Raw genomic sequence first — 19,829 nt, 5'->3', positions numbered from 1 at the left:
ATCTAGTATCCTGATCTAGTAATCTGATCTAGTATCTTCACTAGTAACCTGATCTAGTAACCTGATCTAGTATCCTGATCTAGTATCCTGATCTAGTAACATAATCTAGTAACCTGATGTAGTAACCTGATGTAGTAACCTGATCTAGTAGCTTGATCTATTAACCTGGTCTAGTAACCTGATCTATTGACCTGGTCTAGTAACCTGATCTAGTAACCTGATCTTGTATCTTGATCTAGTATCCTGATCTAGTATCCTGATCAAGTATCCTGATCTAGTATCCTGATCTAGTATCCTGATCTAGTAGCCTGATCTAGTATCTTGATCTAGTAACCTGATCTAGTATCCTGATCTAGTAATCTGATCTAGTAACCTGATCTAGTAACCTGATCTAGTATCCTGATCTAGAAAACCTGATCTAGTATCCTGATCTAGTATCTTGATCTAGTAACCTAGTCTAGTATCCTGATCTAGTAGCCTGGTCTAGTAACCTGATCTAGTATCTTGATCTAGTAACCTAGTCTAGTATCCTGATCTAGTAGCCTGATCTAGTAACCTGATCTAGTAACCTGATCTAGTATCCTGATCTAGAAAACCTGATCTAGTATCCTGATCTAGTATCTTGATCTAGTAACCTAGTCTAGTATCCTGATCTAGTAGCCTGATCTAGTAACCTGATCTGGTAACCTGATCTAGTAACCTGATCTAGTAACCTGATCTAGTAACCTGATCTAGTAACCTGATCTAGTATCCTGATCTAGTAACCTGATCTAGTATCTTGATCAAGTAACCTGATCTAGTATCCTGATCTAGTAATCTGATCTAGTAACCTGGTCTAGTATCCTGATCTAGTATCTTGATCTAGTATCCTGATCAAGTATCCTGACAAGTATCCTGGTCTAGTATCCTGATCTAGTATCCTGATCTAGTAACCTGGTCTAGTAACCTGGTCTAGTAACCTGATCTAGTAACCTGATCTAGTATCCTGACCTAGTATCTTGATCTAGTAACCTGATCTAGTATCTTGATCTAGTATCTTGATCTAGTATCCTGATCTAGTATCTTGATCTAGTATCTTGATCTAGTATCCTGATCTAGTAACCTGATCTAGTATCTTCACTAATAACCTGATCTAGTAGCCTGATCTAGTAACCTGGTCTAGTATCCTGATCTAGTAAACTGATCTAGTATCTTGATCTAGTAACCTGATCTAGTATCTTGATCTAGTATCTTGATCTAGTATCCTGATCTAGTAACCTGGTCTAGTAACCTGGTCTAGTAACCTGGTCTAGTAACCTGATCTAGTAACCTGGTCTAGTATCCTGATCGAGTATCTTGATCTAGTAGCCTGATCTAGTAGCCTGATCTAGTAGCCTGATCTAGTAACCTGATCTAGTAACCTGATCTAGTATCTTGATCTAGTATCTTGATCTAGTAACCTGATCTAGTAACCTGATCTAGTTACCTGATCTAGTTACCTGATCTAGTTACCTGATCTAGTATCTTGATCAAGTAACCTGATCTAGTAATCTGATCTAGTATCTTCACTAGTAACCTGATCTAGTAACCTGGTCTAGTATCCTGATCTAGTAACCTGATCTAGTAACCTGGTCTAGTAACCTGATCTAGTAACCTGATCTAGTAACCTGATCTAGTAACCTGGTCTAGTAACCTGATCTAGTAACCTGATCTAGTAACCTAGTCTAGTATCTTGATCTAGTATCCTGATCTAATATCCTGATCTAATATCCTGATCTAGTATCCTGACAAGTATCCTGGTATAGTATCCTGATCTAGTAACCTGATATAGTAACCTGATCTAGTATCTTGATCTAGTAACCTGATCTAGTATCCTGATCTAGTAATCTGATCTAGTATCCTGATCTAGTATCTTCACTAGTAACCTGATCTAGTATCCTGATCTAGTATCCTGATCTAGTAAAATAATCTAGTAACCTGATGTAGTAACCTGATCTAGTAGCTTGATCTATTAACCTGGTCTAGTAACCTGATCTATTAACCTGATCTAGTAGCCTGATCTAGTATCTTGATCTAGTAACCTGATCTAGTATCCTCATCTAGTAATCTGATATAGTATCCTGATCTAGTAACCTGGTCTAGTAACCTGATCTAGTAACCTGGTCTAGTAACCTGATCTAGTATCTTGATCTAGTATCCTGATCTAGTAGCCTGATCTAGTAACCTGATCTAGTAACCTGATCTAGTATCCTGATCTAGAAAACCTGATCTAGTATCGTGATCTAGTATCTTGATCTAGTAACCTAGTCTAGTATCCTGATCTAGTAACCTGATCTAGTAACCTGATCTAGTAACCTGATCTGGTAACCTGATCTAGTAACCTGATATAGTAACCTGATATAGTAACCTGATATAGTAACCTGATCTAGTAACCTAATCTAGTATCTTGATCTAGTAACCTGATCTAGTAACCTGATCTAGTATCCTGATCTAGTAACCTGATCTAGTATCTTGATCAAGTAACCTGATCTAGTATCCTGATCTAGTAATCTGATCTAGTAACCTGGTCTAGTATCCTGATCTAGTAACCTGATCTAGTATCTTGATCTAGTATCCTGACAAGTATCCTGGTCTAGTATCCTGATCTAGTATCCTGATCTAGTAACCTGGTCTAGTAACCTGATCTAGTAACCTGATCTAGTATCCTGATCTAGTATCTTGATCTAGTATCTTGATCTAGTATCCTGATCAAGTATCCTGACAAGTATCCTGATCTAGTATCCTGATCTAGTAGCCTGATCTAGTATCCTGATCTAGTAACCTGGTCTAGTAGCCTGATCTAGTAACCTGATCTAGTATCCTGATCTGGTAACCTGATCTAGTAACCTGATCTAGTAACCTGATATAGTAACCTAATCTAGTAACCTGATCTAGTAACCTGATCTAGTATCCTGATCTAGTAATCTGATCTAGTATCTTCACTAGTAACCTGATCTAGTAACCTGGTCTAGTATCCTGATCTAGTATCCTGACAAGTATCCTGGTCTAGTATCCTGATCTAGTAACCTGATATAGTAACCTGATCTAGTATCTTGATCTAGTATCCTGATCTAGTAATCTGATCTAGTATCCTGATCTAGTATCTTCACTAGTAACCTGATCTAGTATCCTGATCTAGTATCCTGATCTAGTAACATAATCTAGTAACCTGATGTAGTAACCTGATGTAGTAACCTGATGTAGTAACCTGATCTAGTAGCTTGATCTATTAACCTGGTCTAGTAACGTGATCTAGTAACCTGATCTAGTAACCTGATCTAGTAACCTGATCTAGTATCTTGATCTAGTATCCTGATCTAGTAGCCTGATCTAGTATCTTGATCTAGTAACCTGACCTAGTATCCTGATCTAGTAATCTGATCTAGTATCCTGATCTAGTAACCTGGTCTAGTAACCTGATCTAGTAACCTGGTCTAGTAACCTGATCTAGTAACCTGGTCTAGTATCCTGATCTAGTATCTTGATCTAGTAACCTAGTCTAGTAGCCTGATCTAGTAGCCTGATCTAGTAACCTGATCTAGTAACCTGATCTAGTATCCTGATCTAGAAAACCTGATCTAGTATCCTGATCTAGTATCTTGATCTAGTAACCTAGTCTAGTATCCTGATCTAGTAGCCTGATCTAGTAACCTGATCTAGTAACCTGATCTGGTAACCTGATCTAGTAAACTGATATAGTAACCTGATATAGTAACCTGATCTAGTAACCTAATCTAGTATCTTGATCTAGTAACCTGATCTAGTAACCTGTTCTAGTATCCTGATCTAGTAACCTGATCTAGTATCTTGATCAAGTAACCTGATCTAGTATCCTGATCTAGTAATCTGATCTAGTAACCTGGTCTAGTATTCTGATCTAGTAACCTGATCTAGTATCTTGATCTAGTATCCTGATCAAGTAACCTGACAAGTATCCTGGTCTAGTATCCTGATATAGTATCCTGATCTAGTAACCTGGTCTAGTAACCTGGTCTAGTAACCTGATCTAGTAACCTGATCTAGTATCCTGATCTAGTATCTTGATCTAGTATCTTGATCTAGTATCCTGATCAAGTATCCTGACAAGTATCCTGATCTAGTATCCTGATCTAGTAGCCTGATCTAGTATCCTGATCTAGTAACCTGGTCTAGTAGCCTGATCTAGTAACCTGATCTAGTAACCTGATCTAGTATCCTGATCTGGTAACCTGATCTAGTAAACTGATATAGTAACCTGATATAGTAACCTAATCTAGTAACCTGATCTAGTAACCTGATCTAGTAACCTGATCTAGTATCCTGATCTAGTAATCTGATCTAGTATCTTCACTAGTAACCTGATCTAGTAACCTGGTCTAGTATCCTGATCTAGTAACCTGATCTAGTAACCTGGTCTAGTAACCTGATCTAGTAACCTGATCTAGTAACCTGGTCTAGTAACCTGGTCTAGTAACCTGATCTAGTAACCTGATCTAGTAACCTGATCTAGTAACCCAGTCTAGTATCTTGATCTAGTATCCTGATCTAGTATCCTGACAAGTATCCTGGTCTAGTATCCTGATCTAGTAACCTGATATAGTAACCTGATCTAGTATCTTGATCTAGTAACCTGATCTAGTATCCTGATCTAGTAATCTGATCTAGTATCCTGATCTAGTATCTTCACTAGTAACCTGATCTAGTATCCTGATCTAGTATCCTGATCTAGTAACATAATCTACTAACCTGATGTAGTAACCTGATCTAGTAGCTTGATCTATTAACCTGGTCTAGTAACCTGATCTAGTAACCTGATCTAGTAACCTGATCTAGTAACCTGATCTAGTAACCTGATCTAGTATCTTGATCTAGTATCCTGATCTAGTAGCCTGATCTAGTATCTTGATCTAGTAACCTGATCTAGTATCCTGATCTAGTAATCTGATCTAGTATCCTGATCTAGTAACCTGGTCTAGTAACCTGATCTAGTAACCTGGTCTAGTAACCTGATCTAGTAACCTGGTCTAGTATCCTGATCTAGTATCTTGATCTAGTAACCTAGTCTAGTAGCCTGATCTAGTAGCCTGATCTAGTAACCTGATCTAGTATCCTGATCTAGAAAACCTGATCTAGTATCCTGATCTAGTATCTTGATCTAGTAACCTAGTCTAGTAGCCTGATCTAGTAACCTAGTCTAGTATCCTGATCTAGTAACCTGATCTAGTAACCTGATCTGGTAACCTGATCTAGTAAACTGATATAGTAACCTGATATAGTAACCTGATCTAGTAACCTAATCTAGTATCTTGATCTAGTAACCTGATCTAGTAACCTGATATAGTATCCTGATCTAGTAACCTGATCTAGTATCTTGATCAAGTAACCTGATCTAGTATCCTGATCTAGTAATCTGATCTAGTAACCTGGTCTAGTAACCTGATCTAGTAACCTGGTCTAGTATCCTGATCTAGTAACCTGATCTAGTAACCTGATCTAGTAACCTGATCTAGTAACCTGATCTAGTAACCTGATCTAGTATCCTGATCTAGTATCTTGATCTAGTATCCTGATCAAGTATCCTGACAAGTATCCTGGTCTAGTATCCTGATCTAGTATCCTGGTCTAGTAACCTGGTCTAGTAACCTGATCTAGTAACCTGATCTAGTATCCTGATCTAGTATCTTGATCTAATATCTTGATCTAGTAACCTGATCTAGTATCCTGATCTAGTATCTTGGTCTAGTATCCTGATCTAGTATCCTGATCTAGTAGCCTGATCTAGTATCCTGATCTAGTAACCTGGTCTAGTAGCCTGATCTAGTAACCTGATCTAGTATCCTGATCTGGTAACCTGATCTAGTAAACTGATATAGTAACCTGATATAGTAACCTGATCTAGTAACCTAATCTAGTATCTTGATATAGTAACCTGATCTAGTAACCTGATCTAGTATCCTGATCTAGTATCTTGATCTAGTATCCTGATCTAGTAACCTGATCTAGTATCCTGATCTAGTATCTTGATCTAGTATCCTGATCAAGTATCCTGACAAATATCCTGGTCTAGTATCCTGATCTAGTATCCTGATCTAGTAGCCTGATCTAGTATCCTGATCTAGTAATCTGGTCTAGTTACCTGGTCTAGTAACCTGATCTAGTAACCTGATCTAGTAACCTAGTCTAGTATCCTGATCTAGTAGCCTGATCTAGTATCTTGATCTAGTATCCTGATCTAGTAACCTGATATAGTATCTTGATCTAGTATCTTGATCTAGTAACCTGATCTAGTATCCTGATCTAGTATCCTGACAAGTATCCTGATCTAGTAACCTGATCTAGTATCTTGATCTAGTAACCTGATCTAGTATCCTGATCTAGTAATCTGATCTAGTATCCTGATCTAGTATCTTCACTAGTAACCTGATCTAGTAACCTGATCTAGTATCCTGATCTAGTATCCTGATCTAGTAACCTGATCTAGTAAACTGATCTAGTAGCCTGATCTATTAACCTGGTCTAGTAACCTGATCTAGTAACCTGATCTAGTAACCTGATCTAGTATCTTGATCTAGTATCCTGATCTAGTATTCTGATCTAGTATCCTGATCTAGTATCTTCACTAGTAACCTGATCTAGTAACCTGGTCTAGTATCCTGATCTAGTAACCTGGTCTAGTAACCTTATCTAGTAACCTGATCTAGAATCTTGATCTAGTAACCTAGTCTAGTATCCTGATCTAGTATCCTGATCTAGTATCCTGATCTAGTAACCTGATCTAGTAGCCTGATCTAGTAACCTGGTCTAGTAACCTGATCTAGTAACCTAGTCTAGTTTCCTGATCTAGTATCCTGATCTAGTAACCTGATCTAGTAGCCTGATCTAGTAACCTGATCTAGTATCCTGATCTAGTAACCTGATCTAGTAGCCTGATCTAGTAACCTGATCTAATAACCTCACTTGTATCCTCAAGATTCCTAGATGCCCTTCCAGACTCCCTCCACCAACCTAAGAACGTCGAAGTACAAAAATCAGTAACCACCTAACTGAGGATCTTAATTGAACCATGTGTAATAACCTCGATGCAGTCGCAACTCTAAAAACTAAAAACATTTGTCATAAGAAACTAGCTCCCTGGTATACAGAAAATACCCGAGCTCTGAAGCAAGCTTCCAGAAAATTGGAACGGAAATGGCGGTACACCAAACTGGAAGTCTTCCGACTAGCTTGGACAGACAGTACCGTGCAGTATCGAAGAGCCCTCACTGCTGCTCGATCATCCTATTTTTCCAATTTAATTGAGGAAAATAAGGACAATCCAAAATGTATTTTTGATACTGTCGCAAAGCTAACTAAAAAGCAGCATTCCCCAAGAGAGGATGGCTTTCACTTCAGCAGTGATAAATTCATGAACTTCTTTGATGAAAAGCTCATGATCATTAGAAAGCAAATTACGGACTCCACTTTGACTCTGCGTATTTCTCCAAAGCTCAGTTGTCCTGAGACTGCTCAGAACTGCCAGAACCTAGGATCAATGGAGACACTCAAGTTTTTTAATGTATCTCTTGACACATCCATGAAAATAGTAATGGCCTCTAAACCGTTCTTATGGCTGCAGGGGCAGTATTGAGTAGCTTGGATTAGACTACTGGAATGGTCTACTTTCTGGCTACACAGATAAAGCACTAAATAAACTTCAGTTAGTGCTAAACACGGCTGCTAGAATATTGACTAGAACCCAAAAATGTGATCATATTACTCCAGTGCTAGCCTCTCTACACTGGCTTCCTGTTAAGGCAAGGGCTGATTTCAAGGTTTTACTGCTAACCTACAAAGCATTACATGGGCTTGCTCCTACCTATTGTTACGATTTGGTCCTGCCGTACATACCTACACGTACGCTACGGTCACAAGACGCAGGCCTCCTAATTGTCCCTAGAATTTCTAAGCAAACAGCTGGAGGCAGGGCTTTCTCCTATAGAGCTCCATTTTTATGAAATGGTCTGCCTACCCATGTGAGAGACGCAGACTCGGTCTCAACCTTTAACTCTTTACTGAAGACTCATCTCTTCAGTGGGTCATAGGCCCAGGGGTGTGAAGGTGAGCGGAAAGGCTCTGGAGCAACAAACCGCCCTTGCTGTCTCTGCCTGGCCGGTTCCCCTCTCTCCACTGGGATTCTCTGCCTCTGACCCTATTACGGGGGCTGAGTCACTGGCTTACTGGTGCTCTTCCATGCAGTCCCTAGGAGGAGTGCATCACTGACATGATCTTCCTGTCCGGTTTTGCGCCCCCTCGGGCTCGTATGGTGGCTTGTCTCAGTATAGTAAATTGTTGGTCTGTTGATATCCCTCAAGTGGTGTGGGGGCTGTGCTTTGGAAAAGTGGGTGGGGTTATATCCTGCCTGTTTGGCCCTGTCCGTGGGTATCGTTGGACAGGGCCACAGTGTTCCTCGACCCACCCGTCTCAGACTATTGCAGCATAGATACTGGAGACTATGTGTTGATGGGCTAGGGTCAGTCTGTTATATCTGGTGTAATTCTCCTGTCTTATTCATAGGATCATGCCTCAAACTACCTGGCCTGATGACTCCTGGCTGTCCTCCGTCCACCTGGTCATGCTGTTGCTCCAGTTTAAACTGTTCTGCCTGCAGCTATGGAACCCTGACCAGTTCACTGGACGTGCTACCTGTCCCAGACCTGCTGTTTTCGACGCTCTCTCTCTCTCTCTACCACACCTGCTGTCTCTAATTCTGAATGATCGGCTATGAAAAGCCAACTGACATTTACCCCTGAGGTACTGACCTGTTGCTCCCTCTACAACCACTGTGGTTATTATTTGACCCTGCTGGTCATCTATGAACGTTTGAACATCTTGAAGACAATCTGGCCTTAATGGTCATGTACTCTTATAATCTCCACCCGGCACAGCCAGAAGAGGACTGCCCACTCCTCTGAGCCTGGTTCCTTTCTAGGTTTCTTCCTAGGTTCTGGCCTTTCTAGGGAGTTTTTCCTAGCCACTGTGCCTCTACATCTGCATTGCTTGCTGTTTGGGGTTTTAGGTTGGGTTTCTGTACAGCACTTTGTGACATCTGCTGATGTAAAAAGGGCTTTATAAATCAATATGATTGATTGATTGAATAGAGGAGAAGAGGGTGTAGAGGAGAGGAGGGGAAAGATGAGAGGACGGAGTAGAGCAGAGGAGAGGGGGGTAGAGACGAGGATAGAGGACAGGAGAGTCAAGAAGAGGATGGAGGAGAGGAGAGGTGAGGTGAGAGGAGAGGCAAGTAGAGGAGAGGTGAGGGGAGAGGGAGAGGGGCGTAGAGGAGAGAGGAGAGGAGGAATGTGTAGAGGGGGGTAGAGGAGGAGTGTTTAACTTACCGACCCATAGAGCTCTCCTCTCTCGTTCATGCCCAGGTAGAGTCCTGCGTCCACTCCTCTAATACTGACCAGCCCTACAGCCAGACTGATGAACTCTAGGATACCTGAAGAGGACAGACAACACCTGTCAGAGATATAGACCAGCCCTACAGCCAGACTGATGAACTCTTGGATACCTGGAGAGGACAGAGACAACACCTGTCAGAGATATAGACCAGCAGTACAGCCAGACTGATGAAGTCTAGGATACCTGAAGAGGACAGACAACACCTGTCAGATATATAGACCAGCCCTACAGCCAGACTGATGAACTCTAGGATACCTGAAGAGGACAGACAACACCTGTCAGAGATATAGACCAGCCCTACAGCCAGACTGATAAACTCTAGGATACCTAGAGAGGACAGAGACAACACCTGTCAGAGATATAGACCAGCCCTACAGCCAGACTGATGAACTCTAGGATACCTGAAGAGGACAGACAACACCTGTCAGAGATATAGACCAGCCCTACAGCCAGACTGATGAACTCTAGGATACCTGAAGAGGACAGACAACACCTGTCAGAGATATAGACCAGCCCTACAGCCAGACTGATAAACTCTAGGATACCTAGAGAGGACAGACAACACCTGTCAGAGATATAGACCAGCCCTACAGCCAGACTGATAAACTCCAGGATACCTAGAGAGGACAGACAACACCTGTCAGAGATATAGACCAGCCCTACAGCCAGACTGATAAACTCTAGGATACCTAGAGAGGACAGAGACAACACCTGTCAGAGATATAGACCAGCCCTACAGCCAGACTGATGAACTCTAGGATACCTGAAGAGGACAGACAACACCTGTCAGAGATATAGACCAGCCCTACAGCCAGACTGATGAACTCTAGGATACCTGAAGAGGACAGACAACACCTGTCTAAGTTATATAAGTACAACTCTAAGTTATATTAGTACAACTCTAAGTTATATTAGTATAGCTACAGTGGCAAGTATGTGAACCCTTTGGAATTATCTGGATTCCTGCATAAATTGGTCATCAAATGTGATCTGATCTTCATCTAAGTCACAACAATAGACAAACACAGTCTGCTTAAACTAATAACACACAAATTATTGTATTTTTCTTGTTTATATTGAATACATCATTTAAACATTCACAGTGTAGGTTGGAAAAAGTATGTGAACCCCTATTCTATTGAAGATAATTGGAGTCAGGCAGGAGTCAGCTAACCTGGAGTCCAATCAATGAGACGATATTGGAGATGTTGGTTAGAGCTGCCCTGCCCTATAAAAAACACTCACAAAATTTGAGTTTTCTATTCATAAGAAGCATTGCCTGATGTGAACCATGACTCGAACCAAAGAGATCTCAGAAGACATAAGATTAAGAATTGTTGACTTGCATAAAGCTGGAAAGGGTTACAAAATGATCTCTAAAAGCCCTGATGTTCATCAGTCCACGACGGTAAGACAAATTGTCTATAAATGGAGAAAGTTCAGCACTGTTGCTACTCTCCCTAGGAGTGGCCGTCCTGCAAAGATGACTGCAAGAGCACAGCGCAGAATGCTCAATGAGGATAAGAAGAATCCTAGAGTGTCAGCTAAAGACTTACAGAAATCTCTGGAACATGCTAACATCTCTGTTGACGAGTCTACGATACGTAAAACACTAAACAAGAATGGTGTTCATGGGAGGACACCACGGAAGAAGCCACTGCTGTCCCCCAAAAAACATTGCTGCAAGTCTGAAGTTCACAAAAGTGCACCTGGATGTTCCACAGCGCTACTGGAAAAATATTCTGTGGACAGATGAAACTACAGTTGAGTTGTTTGGAAGGAACACACAACACTATGTGTGGAGAAAAAAATGGCTTCAACAGAAGAAAATATGTTGTGGCCTTGACCTCAACCCTGAGTCCTGACCTCAACCCGATTGAGATGCTGTGGCATGACCTCAAGAGAGCAGTTCACACCAGACATCCTAAGAATATGCTGAACTGAAACAGTTTGGTCCAAAATTCCTCCTGACCGTTGTGCAGGTCTGATCCGCAACTACAGAAAACATTTGGTTGAGGTTATTGCTGCCAAAGGAGGGTCAACCAGTTATTAAATCCAAGGGGTTCACATACTTTTCCCACCCTGCACTGTGAATGTTTACACGGTGTGTTCAACAAAGAAATTAAAACGTATAATTGTTTGTGTGTTAGTTTAAGCAGACTGTGTTTGTCTATTGTTGTGACCTAGACGAAGGTCCGAATTTATGACCAGTTTATGCAGAAATCCAGGTATTTCTAAAGGATTCACATACTTTTTCTTACCACTGTTTAAGAAATATAATTATAAGTTTAACTCTAAGTTATATTAGTATTCTGTAACTATAATAAATATAACTACAAGTTATATTAGTATACTGTACCTATAATAAAGTATAATATCTACATGAGATCTAAGATAAATAAATGATATCCAGATCAGGACTCCAGCTAGTTTGGACACACCTACAGGACTCCAGCTAGTTTGGACACACCTACAGGACTCCAGCTAGTTTGGACACACCTACAGGACTCCAGCTAGTCTGGACACACCTACAGGACTCCAGCTAGTTTGGACACACCTACAGGACTCCATCTAGTTTGGACACACCTACATGACTCCAGCTAGTTTGGACACACCTACAGGACTCCATCTAGTTTGGACACACCTACAGGACTCCAGCTAGTTTGGACACACCTACAGGACTCCAGCTAGTTTGGACACACCTACAGGACTCCAGCTAGTTTGGACACACCTACAGGACTCCAGCTAGTTTGGACACACCTACAGGACTCCAGCTAGTTTGGACACACCTACAGGACTCCAGCTAGTTTGGACACACCTACAGGACTCCAGCTAGTTTGGACACACCTACAGGACTCCAGCTAGTTTGGACACACCTACAGGACTCCAGCTAGTTTAGACACACCTACAGGACTCCAGCTAGTTTGGACACACCTACAGGACTCCAGCTAGTTTGGACACACCTACAGGACTCCAGCTATGCATTGTGTTGCTAACTTGCTAGCTAAGTGGCTAGATGTCAAGATCAAGCATCTTGGTTACATTGTTTTGTGCATCAACATTTTTTTTTGTAGTAACCAAAAAAAGTATGAAACAATATATATTTTATATTTGAGATTCTTCAAAGTAGCCACCCTTTGCCTTGTTGACAGCTTTGCACACTCTTGGCATTCTCTCAACCAGCTTCATGAGGTAGTCAGATGGAATGCATTTCAATTAACAGGTGTGCTTTCTGAAAAGTTAATTTGTGGAATTTCTTTCCTTCTTAATGCGTTTGAGTCAATCAGTTGTGTTGTGACAAGGTAGGGGTGGTATACAGAAGATAGCCCTATTTGGTAAAAGACCAAGTCCATATTATGGCAAGAACAGCTCAAATAAGCAAAGAGAAAGGACAGTCCATCATTACTTTAAGACATGAAGGTCCGTCAATACGGAACATTTCAAGAACTTTGAAAGTTTCTTCAAGTTCAGTCGCAAAAACCATCAAGCGCTATGATGAAACTGGCTCTCATGAGGACTGCCACAGGAAAGGAAGACCCAGAGTTACCTCTGCTGCAGAGGATAAGTTCATTAGAGTTACCAGCCTCAGAAATTGCAGCCCAAATAAATGCTTCACAGAGTTCAAGTACATCTCAACATCAACACATCTCAACATCAACTGTTCAGAGGAGACTGTGTGAATCAGGCCTTCGTGGTCAAATTGCTGCAAAGAAACCACTACTAAAGGACACCAATAATAAGAAGAGACTTGCTTGGGCCAAGAAACACGAGTAATGGACATTAGACCGGTGGAAATCTGTACTTTGGTCTGATGAGACCAAATTTGAGATTTTTGGTTCCAACCGCTGTGTCTTTTAGAGACACAGAGTATGTGAACGGATGATCTCTGTGTCTGGTTCCCACCGTGAAGCATGGAGGAGGAGGTATGATGGTGCTTTGCTGGGGACAAGGTCAGTGATTTATTTAGAATTCAAGGCACACTTAACCAGCATGGCTACAACAGCATTATGCAGCGATACGCCATCCCGTCTGGTTTGCGCTTAGTGGGACTATCATTTGTTATTCAACAGAACAATGACCCAACATACATCCAGGCTGTGTCAGGGCTATTTGACCAAGAAGGAGAGTGATGGAGTCCTGCATCAGATGACCTGGCCTCCACAATCACCCGACCTCAACCCAATTGAGATGGTTTAGGATGAGTTGGACCGCAGAGTGAAGGAAAAGCAGCTAACAAATGCTCAGCATATGTGGGAACTCCTTCAAGACTGTTGGAAAAGCATTCCAGGTGAAGCTGGTTGAGAGAATGCCAAGCGTGTGCAAAGCTGTCATCAAGGCAAAGGGTGGCTACTTTGAAGAATCTAAAATCTAAAATATATTTTGATTTGTTTAACACTTTTTTGGTTACTACATGATTCCATATGTGTTATTTCATAGTTTTGATGTCTTCACTATTATTCTACAATGAAGAAAATAGTAAAAATAAAGAAAAACCCGTGAATGAGTAGGTGTTGTAAAACTTTTGACTGGTAGTGTATATTTGTATTTTTACCCATTTACTACACAATGTCGTGATATCCAATTGGTAGTTACAGTCTTGTTCCATCGCTGCAACTCCCGTACGGGAAACACGACCCTGCTAAGCCGCACTGCTTCTTGACACACTGCTCCCTTACCCAGGAAGCCAGCCGCACCAATGGGTCAGAAGAAACACCGTCCAACTGGACACCGAAGTCAGCTTGCAGGCACCCGGCCCACCACAAGGAGTCGCTAGAGGGCAATGGGACAAGGAAATCCCGGCTGGCCAAACCCTCCCCTAACCTGGGCGACGCTGGGCCAATTGTGCGCCGCCTCATGGGTCTCCCGGTCACAACCTGGGATCGAACCCGGGGCTGTAGTGACGCCTCAAGCACTGCGCCACTCGGGAGGCCAGAAGCAAATATTCAAAGGAGATATTTGAAGGCTTGTGCTCCAAATGGCACCCTATTCCCTATTTGGAGCACTACTTTCTACCAGAGCCCTATAGAACCCTATTCCCTATTTGGAGCACTACTTTCTACCAGAGCCCTATAGAACCCTATTCCCTATTTAGAGCACTACTTTCTACCAGAGCCCTATAGAACCCTATTCCCTATTTGGAGCACTACTTTCTACCAGAGCCCTATAGAACCATATTCCCTATTTAGAGCACTACTTTCTACCAGAGCCCTATAGAACCCTATTCCCTATTTGGAGCACTACTTTCTACCAGAGCCCTATAGAACCCTATTCCCTATTTAGAGCACTACTTTCTACCAGAGCCCTATAGAACCCTATTCCCTATTTGGAACACTACTTTATACTAGAGCGCTATAGAACCCTATTCCCTATTTAGTGCACTACTTTATACTAGAGCCCTATAGAACCCTATTCCCTATTTAGTGCACTACTTTATACTAGAGCCCTATAGAACCCTATTTAGTGCACTACTTTATACTAGAGCCCTATAGAACCCTATTCCCTATTTAGTGCACTACTTTACACTAGAGCGCTATGGGTCCTGGTCAAACGTAGTGCACTAAAGTAGTGCACTAATCCTTCACTCTGCGGTGCCGTTTGGGCCAATGATTGGGACTGGGTTGGGGACAGCTGATCTCTGACCAGTTGTTATGTGAAGCAGAGACATCTCTATGAGGTGCGTCCCACTCGTTCTAGATGTTTCTCTTTAGGAGGTGCGTCCCACTCGTTCTAGACGTTTCTCTTTAGGAGGTGCGTCCCACTCGTTCTAGATGTTTCTCTCCATGAGGTGCGTCCCACTCGTTCTAGACGTTTCTCTCCATGAGGTGCGTCCCACTCGTTCTAGATGTTTCTCTCCATGAGGTGCGTCCCACTCGTTCTAGATGTTTCTCTCTATGAGGTGCGTCCCACTCGTTCTAGATGTTTCTCTCCATGAGGTGCGTCCCACTCGTTCTAGATGTTTCTCTCTATGAGGTGCGTCTCACTCGTTCTAGATGTTTCTCTCTATGAGGTGCGTCCCACTCGTTCTAGATGTTTCTCTCTATGAGGTGCGTCCCACTCGTTCTAGATGTTTCTCTCCATGAGGTGCGTCCCACTCGTTCTAGACGTTTCTCTCCATGAGGTGCGTCCCACTCGTTCTAGATGTTTCTCTCTATGAGGTGCGTCCCACTCGTTCTAGACGTTTCTCTCTATGAGGTGCGTCTCACTCGTTCTAGATGTTTCTCTCTATGAGGTGCGTCCCACTCGTTCTAGATGTTTCTCTCTATGAGGTGCGTCCCACTCGTTCTAGATGTTTCTCTCCATGAGGTGCGTCCCACTCGTTCTAGACGTTTCTCTCCATGAGGTGCGTCCCACTCGTTCTAGATGTTTCTCTCTATGAGGTGCGTCCCACTCGTTCTAGATGTTTCTCTCTATGAGGTGCGTCCCACTCGTTCTAGATGTTTCTCTCCATGAGGTGCGTCTCACTCGTTCTAGACGTTTCTCTCTATGAGGTGCGTCCCACTCGTTCTAGACGTTTCTCTCTATGAGGTGCGTCCCACTCGTTCTAGATGTTTCTCTCCATGAGGTGCGTCCCACTCGTTCTAGATGTTTCTCTCTATGAGGTGCGTCCCACTCGTTCTAGATGTTTCTCTCTATGAGGTGCGTCCCACTCGTTCTAGATGTTTCTCTCCATGAGGTGCGTCCCACTCGTTCTAGACGTTTCTCTCCATGAGGTGCGTCCCACTCGTTCTAGATGTTTCTCTCCATGAGGTGCGTCCCACTCGTTCTAGATGTTTCTCTCCATGAGGTGCGTCCCACTCGTTCTAGACGTTTCTCTCTATGAGGTGCGTCCCACTCGTTCTAGATGTTTCTCTCTATGAGGTGCATCCCACTCGTTCTAGATGTTTCTCTCTATGAGGTGCGTCCCACTCGTTCTAGATGTTTCTCTCTATGAGGTGCGTCCCACTCGTTCTAGACGTTTCTCTCTATGAGGTGCGTACCAAATGGCACCCTATAATTCCCTTTATAGTGTGCTACTTTTGACCAGAGCCCATAGACAGAACATATTGAATGTTTTCCCACAGTATTTGGTCTCTACCTGAGGGGAAGCCTGAACAGGGATGTTTTCTAATAGTGGATAGAAACTGTGGATAAATACTACCACAGCAGAATACAGATGCTATTAGTGTTTAGTTAGTGTTTACCATCCGGTCCGCCCCTGGCCAGGACACGACTGGGCTGTATTCCAAATGTAGTGCACTACTTTTGACCAAGGCACATAGGGTGCCATTTGAGACTCAGCCAGCCTCCTAGTCTCTGATCCTCTACGACAGTGGTTCCCAAACGTTTTATAGCCCCGTACCCCTTCAAACATTCCACCTCCAGCTGTACCCCCTCTAGCACCAGGGTCAGCGCACTCTCAAATGTTGTTTTTTGCCATCATTGTAATCCTGCCACACACACACTATACAATACATTTATTAAACATAAGAATGAGTGGGAGTTTTTGTCACAACCCGGCTCGTGGGAAGAGACAAAGAGCTCTTACAGGACCAGGGCACAAATAATAGTATAATAATAATCAATAATTTTTCTCTTTATTTAACCATCTTACATATAAAACCTTATATATTCATCAACAATTGTGAATAACTCACCACAGGTCAATGAGAAGGGTGTGCTTGAAAGGATGCACATAACTCTGCAGTGTTGGGTTGTATTGGAGAGAGTCTCAGTCTTAAATCATTTTCCACACACAGTCTGTGCCTGTATTTAGTTCATGCTAGTGAGGGCTGAGAATCCGCTTTCACATCAAAAAAACGTATCAATACTTCGCGCCTTGATAACCAGCGTACTTCTGTATGTTTTAAAAGTGTTACATGGTCGCTGCCAATATCATTGCATAGTGCAGAAAATACACGAGAGTTCAGGGGCCTTGCTTTAACAAAGTTAACCATTTTCACTGTAGTGTTCAAAACGTCTTTCAAGCTGTCAGGCATTCCCTTGGCAGCAAGAGCCTCTCGGTGGATGCTGCAGTGTACCCAAGTGGCGTCGGGAGCAACTGCTTGCACGCACGTTACCACTTCACTACGTCTCCCTGTCATGGCTTTTGCTCCATCAGTACAGATACCAACATGAGCAGCAGCTACGTTTGGCTACATACGGACTGTTAGGGGAATTCCCATGAGAGAGTAACAGTGAATGTGATTGGATGTTAATTATTTGACTAGACTACCTGTATTTGACATTGTGTTGTTATTTCGCTGAACACTAGATGGTTTAATTTTATTTTTGGCAGTGAAACGAGGCTACTCAGGCAAGAAAAAAACCTTACCCCGTTGGAAAATATAAATGGACTGTTTAAAATTGTGAAGAATTTTGAATTTTTAAATATTTTTATTTTTTATTTTTTTAAGTGAATAATTTTTATTTGGCCCCCGACGGAATACCTGCTGTACGATAATGCTGCCAGGGAATGAAACACCAGCTCTGATCCTGGCGACCTTTTAATCAAACCCATCTCCTCCCTTCTCTCTCCTCTCAGCACTGACACCTGCTCTGCATTCTAACCCAAAGTGAAGCCAGAAACAAACACCACCCAACCCTCTCCAGGCCTGTTCCACCCCACTCAGCCCTCCTCAGTCCTGTTCAAACGTGTTCAGCCCTCTCCAGCCCTCCTCAGTCCTCTCCAGCCCTCCTCAGCCCTCCTCAGTCCTCTCCAGCCCTGTTCAGCCCTCTCCAGCCCTGTTCAGCCCTGTTCAGCCCTGTTCAGCCCTCCTCAGCCCTCTCCAGCCCTCCTCAGTCCTCTCCAGCCCTCCTCAGCCCTCCTCAGTCCTCTCCAGCCCTCCTCAGTCCTCTCCAGCCCTCTCCAGCCCTGTTCAGCCCTCCTCAGCCCTCCTCAGCCCTCCTCAGCCCTCTCCAGTCCTCCTCAGTCCTCTCCAGCCCTCTCCAGCCCTCCTCAGTCCTCTCCAGCCCTCCCCAGCCCTGTTCAGCCCTCTCCAGCCCTCCTCAGTCCTCTCCAGTCCTCTCCAGCCCTCCTCAGTCCTCTCCAGCCCTCCCCAGCCCTGTTCAGCCCTCCTCAGCCCTGTTCAGACATGTACACAATTGGCTTGTCTTGACTGCAGACCGCCAGCTTTAAACCATCTCTAGATTCTCCCTGGTCATGGTTTAATTTACAGCTATTCTCTCTCTCTCCTCTCCCCTATCTCTCTTTCTCTCTCCCTTTACCCCCCCCCTCTCTCTCTCCCCATCTCTCTTTCTCTCTCCCTTTATCCTCTCTCTCCCCATCTCTCTCCCTTTATCATCTCTCTCTCTCCTCTCTCCCCATCTTTCTTTCTCTCTCTCTTCCCATCTCTCTTTCTCTCCCCCTTTATCCTCTCTCTCTCCATCTCTTTCTCTCCTCTCCCTCTCTCTCCTCTCTCCCCATCTCTCTTTCTCTTTCCTTTTATCCTCTCTCTCTCTCTCTCTCCCCTTGCTCTCTCTCCCTCATCTCTCTCTCTCCCCTTGCTCTCTCTCTCTCCTCTCTCTTTCTCTCCTCTCCCTCTCTCCCCATCTCTCTCTACCCCATTTAACATTACACTCTCTCTCCCCCTTGCTCTCTCTTTCTCCCCATCACTCTCTCTCTCCTCATCACTCTCTCACTCTTTCTCTCTCTACCTCCCCACCAACTCTCTCTTTCTCTCACAGGCAGGCAGTGAGCCTAACAGAGAGGCTGCACCTGCAGAATGACTGCATGGACATGAGGTGCAGAGAATGTGCATATTTTCTCTGTGACCTCATGTGTCTGTGATAGTGATTGGAACCACACCTCCAATGATTCGTATTAATAGTAGAATTAGGAGAGAGAGAGAGCTGGTGTGGGCTGGTGGCAGGTCCCTTTGAACCAGTTAAACAGACAACCAGACACAGCCCACTGCCTGTCCAGCTCTCTCTCTCTCTATCTCTCTCTCTCTCTCTCTCTCTCTCTCTCTCTCTCTCTCTCTCTCTCTCTCTCTCTCTCTCTCTCTCTCCACTCACTCACTCACTCACTCACTCACTCACTCACTCACTCACACACTCACACTCACACTCACACACACACACACACACCTGAAACCCTTCAGCAAAATGACTAATCATATTCTGAGAAGGCAGACATAATAGGTGTCAAATGGCCTGCATTAAATTCCTTCTGTTACCGGTTAAATATGACACATCTTCTGTTACCGGTTAAATATGACACATCTTCTGTTACCGGTTAAATATGGCATTTCTTCTGTTACTGGTTAAATGTGACACATATTCTGTTACCATTTAAATATGACATCTATATTACTGTGAAAATATTACCAGAAAAATGCTGCTCTATCATCGCACTGATCTATCACCCAACGCTTTGGGGAAAGAAAACTGTCAAATGAATAACCTGGTGTCAA

General features: G+C 43.1%; 1 protein-coding gene across 1 annotated transcript in view; it reads right to left on the bottom strand.

Moving 5' to 3' along the window:
• The window catches only part of LOC139581829 (fibroblast growth factor 16-like), a 170,467-nt gene that overhangs the window by 149,415 nt on the left and 1,223 nt on the right, over nt 1–19,829 (bottom strand). The window contains exon 2 of the mRNA XM_071412034.1: nt 9,372–9,475. Within this exon, the coding sequence (XP_071268135.1) occupies nt 9,372–9,475 (104 nt within the window). The remainder of the gene's footprint in view (nt 1–9,371; nt 9,476–19,829) is intronic.

This window comes from Salvelinus alpinus, chromosome 7 (genome assembly GCF_045679555.1).
Source record: "Salvelinus alpinus chromosome 7, SLU_Salpinus.1, whole genome shotgun sequence".
Classification (NCBI taxonomy): domain Eukaryota; kingdom Metazoa; phylum Chordata; class Actinopteri; order Salmoniformes; family Salmonidae; genus Salvelinus; species Salvelinus alpinus.
The sequence above is the reverse complement of the archived record's forward strand: the minus strand, read 5'-3'. Positions and strand labels throughout refer to the sequence as shown.